The sequence below is a fragment of the Misgurnus anguillicaudatus genome, chromosome 13 (assembly GCF_027580225.2).
Source record: "Misgurnus anguillicaudatus chromosome 13, ASM2758022v2, whole genome shotgun sequence".
Lineage (NCBI taxonomy): Eukaryota > Metazoa > Chordata > Actinopteri > Cypriniformes > Cobitidae > Misgurnus > Misgurnus anguillicaudatus.
The window spans coordinates 12097501-12118131 of record NC_073349.2 but is presented as its reverse complement, the minus strand read 5'-3'; the positions used below and the strand labels follow the sequence as shown (position 1 = coordinate 12118131).

The window sequence follows — 20631 nt, the reverse complement described above, 5'->3', positions numbered from 1 at the left end:
TTTTTTAGTCCAGTATTGGTTGAAGAAACAGTCATGTGACCTTTTAACCTTCTGATGTCCAGGAGTTAACACAAGTCACCAATTCCACTCCCACATACTAATATTAGTAATCCATTACCACAGGCTTTACATGTCTGTATAGTATTTTACATATGATGCAAAAGAGCCGGCATGAAATGTTTATTTTTGTTGTTTTTATGGGCTTTATTATAACATAAACTAAAAATATATTTCATAAATGTTGACTTTTAATGAACCCTATTATGTGTAATTTAGCCTACACTTTAACTATGAGAGGGAATATGTGAGAGGGAACTACAATGTTTGCACATAGTACTTCTTAAATGTGATGGTTTGTAATCTATACTTGTATGTATCTAATTAGAATCTGCTATTTTCACTATAAGTATGTTTTGATTTTTGAATTAAACAAAACATATTAATTTATATAGTGTAGTGATGTTGGTTAGCCTTATTTTTAATTACACAGAATTTATAACAAATTTATGTATTTTATAAAATGTCATAAAACTGGGGCCCCCTAGCACCATCTCGCGGCCCCGCCATGGGGCCACGGCCCCCAGTTTGAGAACTACTGTGGTAGAAGATATAACTATTTGTTTTGGAAGATCTGCAAAGTTTGAATCATTACAATCACAAAAGGGATTTATTTGTAAATTATACATTGACATTATATCTCTGAATTTGAGCTGTTAAACACACTGTACTAAAAATAGAATAAAGCTCATTAATCAAAGTTAAAACTGATGCACCATTTGCTGTGGTTAATTTTTAAATAAATATGTTACAAAAAAGTCCTTGTTATTTTTAAAGTATTTGTATACGTGTTTTGTTTCTCCATTATGTCACATTTTGCCCGATGCCGCAGGGACTTTTATACCCAAATGTGGGGGGAAATGCCACTCATGCTTCGAATTTATATATATATATCTCCGTCCATAGATATGTATAAAGGCTAGATGGCTCGTCCGCGCTACTGGCCAATGGAGTGCAACGTCCGCATTTTGGCGGCCATCTTACGACAGGGCGCTCGCTCACTCGTAGCATTGAGTTTTAATGATGCAGGTACTTTTAAATGACCATAACTTGCTTAATTTTTTACCGATTTTCAAACGGTTTGGTTTGTTATAAACGTCAAAGATGTACCTATGACACTGCATACCTATACTAAAAATAAAAAATAAATTCATGAAACATGTTAAAGCATCCAGAATTATAGCCACGTTAATAACGTTTGTAAAAAATCCAAACCGTTTGAAAATCGGTAGAAAATTGAGCAAGTTATGGTCATTTAAAAGTACCTGCACCATTAAACTCAATGCTACGAGTGAGCGAGCGCCCTGTCGTAAGATGGCCGCCAGGTGATGCCGTTAGGGACTCCGCCTTGAGCCATCTAGCCTTTATACATATCTATGTCTCCGTCCTTATATTTTTTAGGAAACCATTTTTTACGACAGTAATAATATTTGTAACCAAGAACTACTGAATAATATAAAGCGGCACACACTCCCTTACAGTTCTTCCGGTGACGTCACGTCCTGTCCCATTCTCCTTCCTTTCCGCGTCGGCCATTTGTGTTGAACGGTAAGAACAGCTTCTGCTCCAGTTTATAATAGCATTTTTGTATTGCTTTGAGCCTCATATCAATGTTTTCTTCAACTGTTTTACGCACTAAAGTACTTTGCCTTTGGTCTCTCCCATATTTTCTGAATAAATATGTTTCGAACCTCTTTAATTGTGAATAAATATGACTGCAGTGCTGGGTAGCTAAACACATGTGGAAGTCGAGCGCTCATCGTGGCCGCGCGAGCCAGTTATCAACCCATTAAACAAAATGTATTCCGTTTGGTTTTAGTTGTCTGTGTTATATATAAGTAACGTTAAATGTCAAACAGACGCTGTTGACTGCGCTGCTCGTCTTGTACAGAGGGTTTGTAAATCGGATGTGTTTTTGCTTGAATAATGATTTATTTCATTTATTGATATGCAGACGAGCTGATTGACTGTCATCAAGTAAACTCAACATGCAGAACGACGCTGGTGAATTCGTGGACCTGTACGTCCCCCGTAAATGGTGAGGTTTTCCAGGATTTTCAAAGTTAAAAATGCATTTGCAACTAAACTGGATTGTCTACTGTATGTTATAGATTATGTATAGTTGTGCATTTATTTGTTGCGTGGTGGTGTTCAGTGTGCGATGTGTTTTCATGTCGTCGTAATCCGTTTTAAAACTTGGATTATGTCTTCATATAAAATCATTATGGGTTTAGACTAAAGCATCCCTGCAATACACGTTAACTTGTACTGCTACTATGTTCTTTATGTATACTCATGTACTAAATAATATTTTATTTTCAGCTCTGCTAGCAACAGAATCATTGGTGCCAAGGATCATGCCTCCATCCAGCTCAACATTGCTGAGGTTTGACAATTAGTTAGGCTTTACTATTCTTATATATAGACTCATAAACGCCAATCCTTACGTACCCACTTCCAAAATGTTTTCGATGTTTCCTTATATAAAACACCTGATTCAACTCATCAGCCTTCTTGAGTTGAATCAGGTGATTTATATAAGGAGACATCTAAAACATTCTGTAAACATTGCTGTAAATGACCAAATGATATACAGATAGCGGAGTGGGAGATAAAATGCCTTTATACGTATAATCATAACAGCATCTATACAAAATTGCATGAATGTTGTTTAAGTGTTTAACTGAAAAATTCACTTGATTATTAACCAGTCTTTTACACTCTTTTATAGTTGGATCGGGCAACAGGCAGGTTCAATGGACAGTTTAAAACCTATGCCATCTGTGGAGCCATCCGTAGAATGGTATGTTTGATCTTAAAAGCTAAACCACATTTAAAGCCCAGTTTTGTGCATAAATGCGTCATATATCGGATGTTACAAGTAGGGCTGCGACAACTAATCAATGAATTGTTAATAATCGATAATGAAAATGGTGTTCCTGTTTATTAGTGTTGTAACAATAAATCGCGACACACACACTAATACACCGGTCTGATCTCGATTCTGAATCGTAAATGTGATATTATAAAAAAGCTCTTCATGTATTACGGCTCTTTGATCAGTAGGAAGTTCTTATCAATCTAAGATCACTGTTAGTTTGAGTCAATTATAACATGCATTTGAAAAGGCAACACGTGTCAAACATTATCATTATACATATTCTTTATTGTCATGAACATACCTGTCATGAACAGTGATATAAATATTGAGTCTCTGCACGGTAGCACCCTCCGACTTTTGACATTTCACCATCATTTATTGAGAAGTATAGCAAAGCAAATCACACGATTTATTGTTAAAGCCCTACTCTTTATACAGCCCATGCTACAGAGCAGCGGGGGTTATATGATGACATGAGACGGCTCGATGATTGACAGGATGATGACAGAGGCAAAAGGGCAATTTTTGTTAATGAAAGTTTAATTTCTTTAATATTAGTGTCTTTGTTTGGAGCAGATGTGCCTGACTTTATAACTGCGCAGCTCGTGCTGTTTCGATGGGCTGGTGGGCAAGTGATGTCAAAAACCAGACTAATTGACATTCGTTGAACACCGTTTTCACTATCGATTATTTAAAATGTTGTTGCAGCCCTAGTAACAAGTTTGCATGAAAATTGGATTGTATTTATTCAAGTTAAAAGCACAATGATTTTTTTTTAGAAGTCGCATCTATTTTCAAAGCATTTGTTTACTATCATGCAGGGTGAAGCTGATGATTCTCTCCTAAGGCTTGCAAAGAACGACAGCATTGTAGCAAAGTAAGATCATCAAATGAATTCTCTTAATCATTAATTGACCTTCCTGTCAAGCTTTAAATGGTATCTGAATCCCAGTATAATAAAACATATGGTTCTATTGAGGTTTTGAAAAACCCAAGTTGAAGTTCCTTTAAACATGGCATGTTATATGTCCCCGTTTGTATGAAACTTTTGAATTGATTGTAATGCAAAGGAATAAAAGGTTTTTGAAATGCTATTTGCATAATTACTATATTTGATTATTTGTATCTGAGTGATTGTCAGAATGTGTTTGCTGTTGCTGGATTAAACCTTTAATTATTCTATTTTCTCTCTACAGGAACATCTAAATGTAATGATGGGCTCCTGATGTGTCTTTGTAAAATAAACTAAAACTTACATCTTGTGTGTTGAACTGACTCTTTAAAACATTGTGGTTGGTTAAGGTTTTTTTTTTTAGTAGTAGTTTGATTTTAAGGAGGCAAGTCAAAAACATTTCAAATCATGTAGTGTTTTAGTTAAAACATTGTGAAAATAAATGTACAAAGTGTTTGGGCAATTCAAGCTTTAAGGATGTGACATTTGCCGTTAACTTAAAAATATTAATTCAGATAATGCATTTATTACCAATTAATTTAAAACCAGACAAGGTTTTTCGTTGACAACATACTTTGTGGGAATTCTGTGAATTAAAGTGCAGAAACCAGAAGCATAAGACACATGGAGGAGAGGTGGCTCTTCAAAGAACATTTAATATTTATTTTAGGTTTTGTATGTGCATTTGAGGAAGAAACAGGATTATGGACTTGACATTTATCCATTATATGGATGTGACTATTCTGAAATTTGCACTCAACTGTGGATCATAAGAAAATGCTTTAAAAACTTTAACACAGATTTTGATCATTGAAACCACTAAACATTGACATCTAAGATGTCAGTATGCATAAGGTTGCAGATTTGCAGGGAATTGCCCTTCTGAATTTAGTTTTGTTAACGCTACAATAGGGTTGCATTTGTTAACAGTTAGTTTATGCATTGGCTAACATGAACTAACAATAAACAATGCTTGTGTAGCATTTATTAATCTTAATTCATGTTAATATTTTCACTTTCAAATACATTTACAAAATCAAGCCTTGTAACTGAACCAGCATTGCCAATAATTAATACATGCTGATAAACTATATTATTCATGTTAGTTCATTTATTTACTAATACAACCCTGTTATAAAGTGTTTTTGGCGTGCACAGCCCTTGTGTAGTGTGCAATGCATCACCTCATGGTCTCCCCAAAGAATATTCATTACATGTAACAATCTCCAATTTAAAATAAAACATTAAATTGTACAATTGGTTGGTAGCTTATATATATATTGTATAATATTGAATTTGTATAAAAATGTGGGTCTCCAAATAAGCCATTAAATAACATTATAAACGTTAGTTTTATTTCACTCCAAACTTTGGTATAAATAATATATACTATTATGAAGTACAAAATCTAGCCAGATGGGGGCGATAAAAGTCAACAAAGCATCCAGCGGTTGTTTTGGTGGACATAAGGGCAGTTTTAACTTGACGAATAAAGTTATAAGTTAAACTTCCAGTCTAATGAATACCTACAAAACGCATTAACTCCTTTCTCTGTTATTGGAACACTATTCATACTGGAATTGAGTTTTTTAAGTTACTTTTTGCACGACTATGTAGGTTTGTATAATTTAGCGTTGATATTGATGATAATGACGGTCCTCCGTCCGATAGAGGCATAATGAGCTGCCATCCTTGTTTTCAGAAGTATCTCGTTGTTTTTAGTTTTATGGCTGTAGATGTCTGGATGCTATGTTATGAGACCCATAAATTCTTCCTGTAGGGGGCGTATGGCGGCTTAGGGAGCCGTATTGCTCGTTGACCAGCATTAAAATGTCAAGTGTGTTTATTTTGTTAAAGTAAAAATATTTGAATTGTAAATCTAGTTTACATTTCAGTCTATTAAGGTTAAAAACTGCTACATGAACAAATGAAAATCAAACTGAGAAAACAATTAAAAATGAAAAAAGTATTGAGTGATCACGAACAAATGTGATTGGACAAGCGTGATGCGCGATGAGGAAAGTAACGGGTGTCACTTGACAACGCATAAATTGTTTTATTTATGAAACAGTTTTTGACAATGAGTTACAATTGAATAATGACTATATACAAAATGCACGTGCGAAGAGTTAAAACTATATTTAAAATAATAAAGTTATTATTTACCGGAAAACAAGGAAACATCCGCGCCCGTTTAGCCCCGCCCACTTTAGCATTCTCTGTTCCGTGCTAATCGCCTTTCTTCGCGTTAATTTTGTTTCTACAGTTGTATGGCTGCTTTTCTGCAGACACACATAGGATCTCTAATTCACGTGTGGAATAATGAATAATCCCACACTGCATCCACGGCTGTTTTGATTTAATGCTGTTATTTTTTTATCTTGCATTTCCGCTCCAATGCTGGGAAAAATCGCAACCTTTAATCGACCTCACTCGAGCTAACGAAGACGAAAGCTGGAGGAGACCTGCAGTCTGACAGCTCTCAAGTGCATCTTTATATACCTTTATATATTTTTAGCTTAAGACTTTCAAAACCTTTTTAGGTTATTCGTCCAGTAATTGCGATTACAACAGCTTGATTCACATTTTTAATGAATTAAGCTTACTACTACTGCTAGTAGTAATAATAATAATATAAGTGAATTGTTTTATCAACGGTTCTCTGACATTACGTCCTTCTGGTAAACAAAATCTGAGCCTTTTGCTCTTATTTAAAATTATATGCTAATTTTAATGTAGGTTTTGTTAAAGATTTGACAGACGCAAAAACAAACCGCGCGTGTATGAGAGTGAAACACTCCCACGCGGAAGTGACTTATACACGTTAGGCCAGTCGTCTGTAATTTCTATTTTACTTTCTAGTAGCTATTAAGAAATATAATTAGATATTAAAATGATTCCCGATAAAGCACCAGGCGAGGATGTGTTGCACGCATCAGGGGACTTTAAGAAAGAAGCCCACGTCCCCAGCTTTGAGAAATATAAAGAGCTCTACGTTAAATCTGTCGAGTCTCCCGAGGGTAAGTTTCATGCTTTTATGTATTAGATGAAAGATTTATTATGTTTAGAAAGGATTTTACTGCATATGTCTCAAATCCTAGTGCCCTCGATTGGTAAGTTAGCAGTTTGGGGCATCAATAACTACAGGTGCTGTCTCTGACCTAACGTTATGTATAATTGGTGTGAATGATGTCATCGTTGCTGAAGTAATTGTTGGATCTATCCAGCACACTTCACTTTGCATTGCATGTTATACTGATTTTGAAACATACTTATATCATATTATCTTACCAATTTATGGGCATCATAACTTGACCAACCTTGTCAGATCGTGTTTGCTCAATGCATTCTAGATGGTTAGGGGTTTTGAGACTTTCACGTCTTGTAATAAATTGAGCATCTGTGTATTTCTCTCATTGTATCCAGAGTTCTGGGCGGATTTTGTCAAGGATTTCTTCTGGAAAAAGAAACACAACGGGAAGTTCCTGGATTACAACTTCGATGTGACCAAGGGGGAAATATATGTGAAGTGCATGGAAGGTGCCTCAACCAACATTTGCTACAATGTTTTGGACCGCAACGTCAATGACAGGAAATTGGGGGACAGAGTGGCTTTTTACTGGTTGGTATTAATAAACATTGGGGTTTAGATGTTTTAATATATGGAAGTCGAACAATCACAACATCTTTTTTTCAGTTGTTTAAACCAGTGGTTCTCAAACTTTTTCAGCGTGCGGCCCCCCTTGTGTACATTCCTTTGTGGCCCCCCAAAGAAAATTTATGACAAAAAACTGTTCTAAAACTCAACTTTTAATTAAACAAAACATATTAAATGATACAAAGTAGTGCTGTTGGTTAGTAGCCTTATTTTTTTAGGTTTAATTCCACAGAATTCATGATACATTTATTTATTTTATAAAATGTCATAAAACTGGGGCCCCCTGGCACCATCTCGCTGCCCCCCTTGGGGTCCCGGTCCCCAGTTTGAGAACCACAAAGCCACATCACTGTTGTATTCTGGTTAAGACATGAATGCTTGCCCACAATACTGGCATGGTGGTGTTTTTTTTTTTTCAGGTTAAGTGGGTTGATATAGAAATTGAGGGCTGTTTATTATATTTCATTGACAAATGCAAAGACCTGCTGACAAGCAGATGTGCTTTGGAGAATAAGTGGGATAAATTTAGACTCTCAAGCTATTTCCGTCAATCGTATAAGCTTGACCCAGGTCCAGCTCATAAGTAAGGTGCATCCTTAGTGTTGCACCTTCATGGGTCAAATTTCTTTGTGTGCTGAATGCTGCCCATAGGTCACAAGTTCAGATTTGTTCGTTTTTGGCAGTCATTGTTTATTAGCATTTAGGTTCATAAAAATAGCCTCTCTACGTGCAACAAATGCTTCTTGGTTCAGTTGGTGTAGTCCTCTGCTTTCACAATGCCGGTTTTGCAATATCGAGTCACTTTGTGTTAGATGTTACACAAGTTTGAGCCATTGGCGGATTTTTCTTCAAATTGTGCTTTAGTTGTGGTCTTCTGTCAGACTTTGCCTTACTTTGCTCTGTTTAAAGTTTGCGAGAAAGCCAATCTGTCAAAAAGCCAAAAAAGTTATAGTTTAATCTGTACAGTTTAACCTGTTCTTCAAAAAAGTCTTGAGACCACACTGAAAACATAAATGATTTAAAATCTGTCATCTTAAGTGCACGTTGTCTTTAAAGCATACCCTGTACCAAATACTAGGACATCCTGACATTTACTGTTGTTATGCTGATTACATGAAATTATGATGAAATTATCAAATCCAAACTAGTTGTCTCAGACTTTCGGGGGAATATTTGAATAAAACGTGATAGAATATTAATGTGTTTTAAAATGTACTGCCAGTAATAATGCATTGGTTGTGCATTGGTGTTTGACTGGGAGGGGAATGAACCTGGAGATGAAAAGACAGTGAGCTACAGAGAACTGCTTCAACAAGTCTGCAAGTTCGCCAACGTTCTCAAGTCACAAGGTACAACTCAACGACAAAGATAAAAAGCTGTTTAACTGGTTTATGTATCATAATAATAAAACCGTGACCAGCAGTAAGATGAGATTGTCTCTCTCACTCTGTGCAGGTGTTAAGAAAGGTGATCGCGTATCTATTTATATGCCCATGGTAGTGGAGCTGGTGGTGGCCATGTTGGCTTGTGCTCGGATCGGAGCGGTGCACTCTATTGTGGTCAGTTGATTTATATTGACCAATCAACATCTATGAAATAAAGCAATAAGCCACCAGAGACTAGTTTACAGTGTTCAATGGGTTAAGGGGTATTTTGGGGCATCACACATAGCTAAGTATTAAAGGTGCAATGTGTAACTTTTCGAAGGATCTCTTTACAGAAATGCAATATAGTATACATAACCATATTATCAGTGGTGTATAAAGACTTTACATAATGAACTGTATTGTTTTTATTACCTTAGAATGAGACGTTTTTATCTACATACAACACGGATCTCCTTACATGGAGTCGGCATCAAGTTTATACAGTCGTCCTAAACAGACAAACTGTTCTACTTGTGTCTGCACGTTGTCTCAGACGATGACATGTTTGTCCTGTGGCGGCTATTGTATGCATTACAAATATGAAGGCTGAGCTCTTGGCTGCTTCCGAAACTGCATACTGAGATGAAGTACATACTTAATGACGTTGAAACAGTAGGTACTGTATAGTATGAATCCTGGTAGTATGAATGTGATTCGGACGTACTACATCCGCCATGTTGATACATCACGTGACATACGTCGTCATTACGTCATGTCATACCAGCTTGAATGGGATACTGAAGTGTCCATCGTATGCACACTTCAAAATCTAACTGGAAGAAGTATGTTATCCGGGTACTTTTCGCATACTGTTTTTGGAATACTATGTTTTCCAACATACTACTCGCCTCGCCTACTGCTTTTCGCCTACTATACGGGTGATTCTCACGAAAACTTGGTTTTAAACATGTCAAGCATGAAAATGTAAAAATTGCTTAAATTTACTTTTTTCCCACCAGACATTGAAAAACAAAGTCTGGAGTAAATGGGAACATTAATTTAAAAACTTTTTCTTATCATTTAACACTTTTTGTAACATAATTGAAAAAATTAGTCCTAAAAAATCTCATTACCGCAACAGTCAGAAAACATAAACACTGACATATTTTCAAAATGACATGACAAACCTGAAAGAACATAATTTGGAGATTCTGCACATGCATTTAAAATCAAAGTATTATGCTTCTATTAATTAAATTAACATTTAATAAGCATCTGTTGCGGTAATGATAATCAAAATGTCGTGTAAGCATTCTGACAAGACAATATTTCAAATTAACTGTAAAAAAAAATGATCTTACCTGGTAGCCATCTTGAAGTAACTGGTCTATGTGCTTGGTCACTCAAAATCAAACTTTATTAAAAATCTGTATGTGTGCTTAAACTGTTCTCAAAAAGTGTTGCGGAGGATGAGAACATCAGGCATGGACACATCATTTTCCTAATTTTTCTTCATTATTATTATACATGAATATTCAGTAAATATTTTTTCTGTCATCTAAAGTAGTCTAGCAAAACATCCATTTATTTTTTCTCTTAACATTTTTGTGTTAATTTGATTAAATTACAACATAACGCATGTTCAAACACAGCCGGACACATTGCGGTAATGAGAATTTCAGCAGAAAATGAGATAAAATTTCCAATTATAAATTCTTATGTTGAAATCACACATTGTGCAAGGTAGAACACAGTATTGTGTTAATTCTGATGCTTTTTAATGTTACTATATTACACATTTTAAAGCTAAAATCATTAGTGCCGTGGTGTTTCAATGGTTTCGTGAGAATCACCCATACAGTATGGAAGTAGACGGTTTCGGATGCAGCACTGGACTGAGCTGTTGGTTGCAGTTTGCGATTTCAGCACTACATGCTGCTAAAAAATCCACACTGCTCCTTTAATGCAGCATCAATATAAACGTAAAATTATTTGTTGTGTTGTACAGTGCTGTTTGTTAAACAATATACACAGTTTGTCCACCAACTAATAGTACATTATCTTAACCCTAGGCATTAGAAGTCAGCCTCACCACTATCCATTTAATAAAAAACGTGTAAACCAAGCCCTATTCTTATTTGTTTGGGTGTGATGTTGATTGGTTCGTGAGGAAAAATGATTTGGCACTGTACCAAAAACTGATACAAAAGAAAAAACCCTAACCCTAAAAATGTCATAATCACGTCATGTTTATTGTGTGTTTACATTACAGTTTGCAGGTTTCTCCGCAGAGTCGCTGTGTGAAAGGATCATGGACTCTCGCTGCTGTCTTCTGATCACTGCAGGTGCGAAAAGTGTGACCGAAAAATCTGACTTAATTTACTCTCAGTGTCTTAAAGCAGCTAATCCGGAAACCGATCAGTTAAACTTTCATCTGCAGAAAAAAAAAACTTATGCTGTTAATCATATTACATATTATCAAAAGCTATTTGGCCAATGTGCTGTGGTTTTAAGTAGAGGGTGAACTCCATGCCAAAGTTTGGCTTCTAGATGAAGATGAAGCACAGTTACACAGTTGCAAAGGAGCTTTACAAACGGACACAATGTAGATTATACACAAAACACAACAGTTAAAATTTATAGATCATTTTGTAGTCCAGCACTGGTGTCGTCTGAAGACCTTGCAAGGGCCTGTGACATCTTTCCATACGTGTTGGGTCATCTGACAGAGGCTGGATCCAGACTGGTGCTGGTGTAATCGCTAGTGGCCTCAGGATAAACATAACCGCTGTTTATAGCTTATTAGGTAGAGGATAGTTATTAATAAGTCATAAACATATTTCAAAGTTAAAGAATGCAATTATGTGTATACTAAGCTGAAGAGATGTGTCTTTAGTCTAGATTTAAACTGGGAGAGAGTGTCTGAGCCCCGCACAATGTCAGGAAGGCTATTCCACAGTTTAGGTGCCAGGTGGGATAAAGCTCAACCTCCTTTGGTGACCTTGATGACTTCCATAATTCATTATATAGCTGTTTTTAAGTCTTAAGAGATCAACTGGTGCATTACATTCAGGAAAGGGTTTTTGAGGGGTAATCACAAAAAGTTAAAAAATAAACCACCAAAAGCTTAAATAAACTGAGCTGATATTTACAATGTATATGTTATTATAAAGATATGCTTATGTGCTTTGATTTGGGCTCAGATGGGCCTTCATATTGTCACAGTACCTATAGTAGACATGCGAGAGTAAAGCCGTTTTGTTTAGGCTTGTACTGAGGATTGTACTGTAATGACTGTAATGTTTGGATTTTATATATATATATATATATATATTGTGAATGCAATTATGTTTGATTGTCTCCCCTCTCCTCAGATGGTTTTTACCGCGGTGATAAGCTGATCAATCTGAAGCTCATAGCTGATGAGGCTCTACAGAAATGCAGGGAAAAGTATGAAAAAACACTTTCACTGTCATGTATAATCAGGGTGCGGTTTGTAAAAAAAAATGTTTTCAAATATTTTTACAGTCACACTCCTCAGTTTTTCTCCTGCGCAAGCCTTCGTTTCGAAGCGAGAGAGAAAGGGATCTCACATAGCATGTGCCAGCACAATATGATGAACCAACTGCAAATGCTTTGCCATATTGCTGGTGACACCCATCTTGCAACATAATAGTTAATCACAATAATTACACTAAGCTTAGATTTTTTATTTTATTTTGCAAAATGCAGCCACACTTTAAGCCCATGTTATAGTCGTGTGTAAGGTCTATCCCGTAGGCATATCTATAGCCTTATGTGCACCTCGCCAAATTTTTAACAGGGCATCAGTTTTACGTGAACCGCAAGCGTTATGATCCACTAGAACCGTCAGGTAAATAAATCTGCATTATAGGTATTTCCTTTTGCGACGGTCAGGGTTGTCACAATGATTAAATGATCGTCTCATCGCGATTGTTTGACCTCGTCGCGATGATTTCAGATCACCGCAATGATTGTACATCTCTTTAAAAAACACAAGCGGGAGCTGCAGCACCTGTACAAACGAGACCGTATCGGATTACTTTTAAATATGTGTTATGTGTATTCATATTTACTGCCAGGTAAACCTTGCAAAATATTTTAATATAAATAATCACAACAATGTGTGAAAATTATTTCATAAACAAAGAAAAAAGTATGAGAATTAAATGTCAAAGCAATAAAACAGACAATTAATCGCCATAATCATCAAAGCCCTAAAACAGGAAATAAATCGTCACAATTTCTTATACTTTAACCGCCAGCCAAATTTCAAAACCGCGACGGTGAGAACAAAGATGGGCCAAGTTGAGGAGTGATTTAACTCAAACTGCAACAAAAGTCGCCATAGGATCTACGTACAACCATAATGAGCCATTTTAAAGCACCTTCCACCACTGTCCATCATGCAAACTGACTTTAAGTATTCAAGCTGTGACCTCTAAACTGTGCCCAGATGGCTATAGGTCAGTTGAGTCTGATAAGTCTTGAGATTTGAGATGGGCACAGACAGATATTGGCAAGATGTTTGTTTTAGATAAAATATTCACTTGTATCTCAAATGGAAATAAAGTTCTGTCCTGCACTACGTATAAACATAAAATAAAGTGACAACTTTAGCCTATGTAACTTCTCTTTATCAACACATATTATATCATGTTGATCTTTATACCTAAATCTCGATTTCTCACCATCAGATCCTTCCCAGTGGAGAAATGTATAATGCTTAAACATCTCACAAAGGAGGATGAAGGCACCACCCCTGGCTCGCTGTCTCCCCCGGCAAAGCGTGCCTGCCCTGACCTGCAGGTAAAACTTATTATCTTATCATCAGGTATATGTGAGGATATTAAACAGGATATTGTGCAAGAATAAACAATAATATATAATAAGAAAATAAATTTATTACTAATATAATTTTGACTTTAAACTGGTCCCAGTTGATGATGGTGCTTTACATCTTTGCATCAGTCATATAAATTGTACTCTCTGAGATTGAAAACACATCTCTTTAATTAATTCTTGGTTTGGGTCCTTTAAATCGTTCACCCAAAAATAAAACGTCTGTCATTATATACCACCCTCATTTCAATCCATACCTATATTGCTGAGAATTGTATACAATGTAAGTTCATGGTGAACATGTGTCAAGGTCTAAAAAGGACAAAAAGCATATCAGTCAAACTGTCTTGATGTCTCGCATGATCAAACGCCATATTTATGATTTAAAGACTGCAGTGGAGTGAAGATTATTTCTGAAGAAACGTATAGATAACAGCAAATGTTATGATGGCACAAGGGTAATAAAATGATAGACATTTTATGAGTGAACTCCTCTTCATAACTCCTGTCCTTAACATCTCTGTGTTACAGATATCTTTTGTTTAAGAGTTTTGTTTTACTGTTGTAAAACCATAAAGGTCTTGCAGGAGCTCCCAGAGTTGTTGCACTTAAGACCTTTGAAACATTTAGATTCTTGTCATATTAACACTGGTTTGTCGGCTCTATCACTCTTTGCAATGGACTTTGTCACTGTCTTCTCATTCTCATAGTTTGGGAGGGTGTGTGTTTTTGTGTGTTTGCGTTTGCAAATGCAATTTTGCTATTTACATCAGTCTTGGCATCAGTTTCACTTTCAAAATTTGTGTTTGACATCAGAGGCGTGTGCTGGGTTATGAAGAGTTCGAGTTGTATGCATCGCATGGCAATTGCCGTGTGCTGTTGCTTTAAGAAAGGCAATGATTATGCAGATGCTTTTATTCAAAGCGACAGCTCATCACTTAACACTTGTAAGCCAATGGTCTCAATATGATCACGTTAGATGAGTATTAAAATCTAAACGTGTTGCTTCGTTGATTTGTTAAATTGTAACAGGTGAAAAATTAAATGTGACTTTTGCACTTTTGTCTCATATTCACCTCATATTCAGACATTTCTTGACTCCACAGCAAACAAAGCAGTTTTGCCTTATTGCTCCAATACTTATGGAGGGCACTGTGTATATACTGTTTTTATTGTGTTGTTTTCATTCAGAAAAGTTAAAACAGTAATGAGATTAATATAATATTTTCATATACATTCACTTGTAAATGCAGAACCTTCTGTCCAGCATTATATAATATTTGTTAAATACTTACTAATGAATGTTTACATTTGTACTGACTGCCAATTCTGATATATGCAAATGTTTATAATAGTGCACGATTTCAAACAAAAACAAATGCTGGGTTGTTTCAACCCATTGTTTAATCAGAAATTGACGTTTTTAGATTAATTTAACCCAGCCATAAGGTTTGTTCATATTTTACCCAACCATGGATTAAAACAACCCAGCATTTGTTAGAGTGTAGTAAGCTCTTATTATTTTAGTGACTAGACTTTTTTAAATGGATAATTCAACCAAAAATGAAAATTCTTTCATTTAATCACCCTCATGTTGTTCTGAACCTGTATGAGATTCTTTATTCTGTTAATATAAAAAAGTAGGGCTGTCAAGATGAGCGCATTATTAACGCAAATTCATTTTAACGCCACTAATTTTATTAACGGGTGATTAAAGCAGCGCGCAACTTCTGTTTGACCCTTGGTCTAGCCCATTGTTGGATACATTAAGACGCAGCTGTAGACAGTAAACGTGACCGTGCTTTTAAAGTGTAACTAAACCCCTGGTCAGAGCCTGACTCCACCCACTGGCAATATTTGAAAAATGCAAGAAAAGTGGGCAGATCCCAACGGAGATAGAGGGGATGAACTAAGCTCGTACCAAGTGTGTGGTGAAATCGTAACAAGGGTGTGGTGAGCTTGAACCTGCTTACGCCACGAGTTATTTTTTGGACCCAACAGGAAAATTCAACTGCAGTAGCCACCGTTCAACCTGAAGAGGGCAGCGCTCAGACGTTTTTACACCATATATTGTAGTATTGAAACACTTTACATCCAAATGTCAAAAAACTTACTAAAATCAATGAACAGCACTAATAAAGCATCATTCTTACAGATCATTAACTAAAAAAAGTGGGTTTAGGGTTTAGTTACTCTTTAAATGAGTCAGAGGTTTTTATAAAAATAAGAACATTAAAGGATTAGTCAATTTAAAAAAAAAATCCAGATAATTTACTTACCACCATGTCAACCAAAATGTTGATGTCTGTCTTTGTTCAGTCGAGAAGAAATTATTATTATTATTATTATTATTTTTGAGGAAAACATTCCAGGATTTTCCTCATTTTAATGGACTTTAATGGACCCCAACAATTAACAGTTTTAATGCAGTTTAGAATTGCAGTTTCAACACAGCTTCAAAGGACTCTTAAGGATCGCAAACGAGGCATAAGGGTCTTGCCTGGCGAAACAGTTGTCATTTTTGGCAAGAGAAATAAAAATATGCCCTTTTAAAACACAACCTCTCTGTGTGCCGCGCCAGTGCAAAAATGCATATTTTTATTGCCAAAAATGACAATGGTTAGCTAGATGGGACTCATTTGGGATCGTTTAGAGTCCTTTGAAACTGCAATTTGAACTCCATTGAAACTGTTGAGTGTTGGGGTCTCGAGTTAACTCATGACAATCATGCAATTAATCTAGATTAAATATTTTAATCTATTTGACAGCCCTAAAAAAAAAGACATTTTAATGATGGTAAGCACAAAGTTGACGGTACACATTGACTTCCATAGTAAGAATAACAAATACTGTCAACTGTGTTACCATCATTTATCAAAATGTCCTTTTTCTGTTGAAACTAATGCAGGTTTTGAATAACATGAGGGGGAGTAAATTATGACAAAATTTTCATTTTTAGGGAACTATCCTTTTAAAGGAATACTTGTAAAAAAATTCATAAAAATTTTTACTAACCCCCACGTAATGCAAGATGCTTATGTCTTTGTTCAGGTGAGAAGAAATTACGTTTTTGAGAAAACATTCCAAACATTATTATGTTATCATGTTATTATTTTGTTTTATGGTGCTACTTAGCAATATTTTGGAAGAATTAAAAAAACGGAGTTATCTCGTTTTGCAACAAAACTCTTCATATGTAACGCATCTTTTGTGTGTGAAAATGAAGATTGATTCACTAGATAAGACCCTTATGCCTCTGTTGGGATTGATTGTCCTTTGAAACAGCTTTGAAACTGCAATTTTAAACTGTATTGAAACTTCAAACTGTTGAGGTCCAAAAAAATCCACTTTATGAAGAAAAATCCTGGAATATTTTCCTTAAAAAAACTCTTTCTTCTCGACTGAACAAAGAAAGACATAGACATCTTGGATGACATTGGGGTGAGTAAAATCAGGATTTTTTATGAAAGTTGAATATTCCTTTAAGTTTTGCTTGTATTAGCAGACGAATGTGCTAAAATCTCTCACGCTGTCTGATGGATTTGACTGCTCTCTCTCTTTCTCTCTCTCTCTCCAAAGTTTTTCCTCAGTCCCTAAACTGCATGTGAAAGTAGATCTTCAGACCTCTCTGATGTTCTGTCCCTTTGTTTTCGTGTTTTGTATATGTCTAGTGTTTGTGTTACTGTATGTGTTGTTAACTAAAATGGTTTCACTTTTCAGTTTTGAAACATTTTTACACCGAAGCAGATCTGGTTCTGTTTTGCAGCCACTTTGGTTTGAAAAGAATGAGAAGTCAAGTCAGTCTGCCAAAGTTATGTCTGGAAAATATCGAAAAATAAATCTTGTCAATTAATTGTCAGTTATAAATGAAATTAAAAGAAAACCAGAAGTCCTTGTTTGTCCTGTTAATGGCTTTTCAGACTGACTTGATGATGTCACTTTCCCTTAAACTTGTATTTTTCTCAGATTTTGATGAAGTGTTACACCAGCAAGAGCAAACAGACGTTAGGAGGGGCGGGGTTAATTATGCGTGCTCTCTGTGCTGTGATTGGTTCAGGTGCCGTGGAATTCTGAGGTGGATATGTGTTGGCATTCTCTGATGTATGACGCTTTAGATGAGTGTGAGCCTGTCTGGTGCGATTCAGAAGATCCACTTTTCATCCTCTACACAAGTGGCTCTACTGGAAAACCTAAGGTAGATCCTCAGCACGTTCGTGTTATATTAACGTGTTCTCTTTACTTTTTTTTAATCAGTTATCTTCTTTTTGCTTTCACCATTCAGGGTGTGTTGCACACAGTCAGTGGCTACATGCTCTACACCGCCGCCACCTTTAAATTGGTTTTTGATTACCACCCTGATGATGTGTACTGGTGCACTGCAGACATTGGCTGGATCACCGGTCACTCGTACATTACATATGGGCCATTGGCCAATGGTGCAACAAGCGTTCTGGTGAGGGATATATCTATCTTTTTGGACTTTTATTTAAGTAAGGATTGATTGAGATGATGTTTAATAGATTGTAAATTTAAGGAATATCAAACTAATTGTTTCCTAGTTTGAGGGTCTGCCCACATACCCGGATGTGAGCCGAATGTGGGAGATTGTTGACAAATATCAAGTCTCCAAGTTTTACACGGCACCCACTGCCATTCGGCTCCTTATGAAATATGGCAGTGAACCTGTACACAAGTAAGTCTGATGTTTAAAGTGTCTGTCTATGATCTAATACTTGGTATTCAAGTGAAAAATGTGATATAATCTAATTATTAGATTTGGATAATCAAAGTTTGATTTCAATCTTTGACATGATCTTTTTCAGACAGTCAATATAATCGATATAAAGGTTATTTTTTCACAGGGTGTTTTTTACATTATGTATGATGATTTAATGTAAAAAAAAGTAAATCAAAAAAATTACTTTGATAGCTGGATTGTCACATGCAAAGTCACAAATAGCAAACTGAAAATTTCTGTAGTTTGATTATTGTTTATCATTGTAACTATTATGCTTCGTTCACACCAGCCGCGGTAGAGGCATAAAGCGCAAGTGATTTCAATGTTTAGTCAATGTGAAAACGCGTTGACGCGCGTCTGGAGGTCTTGCTGCGCGAATGAAGCATTTAGCGCGGCGCGGTAGACCCAATTCCACCTCATGCGAATTGAGCGTTATCGCGAGAAACGCGCAAGTTGAAAAATTTGAACTTTGGCGGAAAAACACGCGCGTTAACCAATCAGGAGCTTGCTATAGTAGTGATGTGATTACAGAAAGCGAGCGGAGTCACAGAAGCCCCTCTCATGACGCGATTTTCCGCGTGAATGTCTCGATGACTAGAATTTCATGCGCAGCTTTCATTAAGCGAGTAAACTCAAAATTTTCAAGCGGTAGACGCGAATTTGACGCCTCAAGCGCGGCTGTTATGAACCTGCAGTTACTAGTACAGCGCTCTGTGATTTTGTATTGTTTTCTTACTACAGGCCGAAGTAGGATACATTTTTTACATGTACGGGAGGGTCTGGGTACAATGCGCGTAATGTAATTTTCGACTTCAGAAAGGTGCGTGCGTACTGTACGCACAATGCCTTTGAAACCCTGCCTACATTGCATTGTATGCGTAGGTTGTGCATACGCCTACAGGAGAATGCAGTATTTACCCAGGAGATGCATTGCATTTTGTCACACTTTCCAAGGGTTTGCGTTCGAAAGTGCGCGTACGTATGCATACACGTGAAAAACAGACTATACTCCGGGCTTATTAACATGGCAACAGTTTAGAAACGCATTTAATGCAACTTTATAAACCTAAGTTTTATGTTATTTAAGGTATAAGCGGGATTCTCTGAAAATATTGGGTACGGTAGGGGAGCCCATAAACCCAGAAGCCTGGCATTGGTACTACAATGTAGTGGGAGAGAAGAGATGCCCTGTGGTGGACACCTTCTGGCAGACTGAAACGGTACGAGCTGCACATATCTCTCCCTGATCCATGACTATTCATATAACTTCAGTTTGCTTGTAAAATATATATATTTATTTCATGGTACTTTAGTCAAAAGCTCATATTTTAAACATACATTTTGTAATATTATTTATGCAACTGTAATGTACATGTATGTCAATGTCAATTTTATTTATATAGCAACATTTCTACAACACAGATTGACCAATGTGCTTTACACCAGAGAAACAAATCACTTGCACAATAAAATATAAAATACTAAAATAAAGTAAAACACGAAATATTTTATAAAAAATATATATATATTTTTTTAAATAAAATATAATATGGTAAAAGAAAAACAAAGTACTTTAACCAGATATAAAAGCTTTATCGAACAAGTATGTTTTTAACCTTGACTTGAAAATGGACACAGAGGGAGCCAATCTAACAGTAATGGGCAAATCGTTCCAAAGTCTTGGAGCGATTGATGTAAAAGCGCGATCGCCCCTGCATTTCAGCCTCGTCTTAGGGATAATCAAGAGTCTTTGGTTAGAAGACAGAAGAGATCTTGCATAAAGCACTTTAGACATTTACAACACTACAGTGCGGTTTTCTTTAAAGGGCCCATATTATGCACAAGTTAATTTTACAAGGTGTTTGGACTAGAACTGCACGATTAATCGAAAAAATTAATCACGATCTCGATTCATACATAATGCAATTTTCTTTCTAAATGATGCCGATTCACTTGTGTATATACAGTATTTCCCAGTATTCAGACTGCAATCACGTGTTGGACATAAATGCCTGTTGGCAGTGTGTGAACACAACCACTCTAAAATGAAAAAAAAATCCACCCACTTTCTTTTTTAATCCCCATTAAACCAATGCAGTCTCATTAGACATGCTG

At 36.1% G+C, this 20631-nt stretch overlaps 2 protein-coding genes across 4 annotated transcripts in view; both read left to right on the top strand.

Moving 5' to 3' along the window:
• Positions 1 to 1530: 1530 nt before the first annotated feature.
• Positions 1531 to 4195, top strand: rps21 (ribosomal protein S21). 2 transcript variants are annotated; one of them, XM_055188097.1, is made up of 6 exons: positions 1532 to 1605; positions 2012 to 2095; positions 2380 to 2443; positions 2789 to 2860; positions 3760 to 3815; positions 4135 to 4195. In XM_055188097.1, the coding sequence occupies exons 2-6, from the start codon at positions 2046 to 2048 to the stop codon at positions 4142 to 4144; spliced, it is 252 nt and encodes an 83-aa protein (XP_055044072.1). In that variant the 5' UTR covers positions 1532 to 1605; positions 2012 to 2045; the 3' UTR covers positions 4145 to 4195. The 2 variants fall into 2 exon arrangements, with proteins under 2 accessions (XP_055044073.1, XP_055044072.1); XM_055188098.1 differs by lacking the exon at positions 4135 to 4195 and having other exon boundaries at positions 1531 to 1605; positions 3760 to 3819.
• Positions 4196 to 6085: 1890 nt separating this feature from the next.
• The window catches only part of acss2 (acyl-CoA synthetase short chain family member 2), a 22777-nt gene continuing 8231 nt past the window's right edge, over positions 6086 to 20631 (top strand). The window contains exons 1-11 of one of the 2 annotated variants that reach the window (XM_073875037.1): positions 6086 to 6910; positions 7317 to 7513; positions 8807 to 8897; positions 9004 to 9107; positions 11188 to 11260; positions 12290 to 12365; positions 13634 to 13745; positions 17836 to 17973; positions 18061 to 18231; positions 18338 to 18471; positions 19604 to 19736. In XM_073875037.1, the coding sequence (XP_073731138.1) occupies positions 6784 to 6910; positions 7317 to 7513; positions 8807 to 8897; positions 9004 to 9107; positions 11188 to 11260; positions 12290 to 12365; positions 13634 to 13745; positions 17836 to 17973; positions 18061 to 18231; positions 18338 to 18471; positions 19604 to 19736 (1356 nt within the window). In that variant the 5' untranslated portion in view covers positions 6086 to 6783. Of the gene's footprint in view, positions 6911 to 7316; positions 7517 to 8806; positions 8898 to 9003; positions 9108 to 11187; positions 11261 to 12289; positions 12366 to 13633; positions 13746 to 17835; positions 17974 to 18060; positions 18232 to 18337; positions 18472 to 19603; positions 19737 to 20631 lie in introns of both variants that reach the window. The other variant, XM_073875038.1, reaches the window with a different exon arrangement.

Coding starts and splice junctions, on each gene's coding strand:
- rps21 (XM_055188097.1), top strand. CDS start 2,046: ATGCAGAACGACGCTGGTGAATTCGTGGACCTGTACGTCCCCCGTAAA. Junction 2,096..2,379: donor CTGTACGTCCCCCGTAAATG/GTGAGGTTTTCC, acceptor TTTTATTTTCAG/CTCTGCTAGCAACAGAATCA. Junction 2,444..2,788: donor TCCAGCTCAACATTGCTGAG/GTTTGACAATTA, acceptor ACTCTTTTATAG/TTGGATCGGGCAACAGGCAG.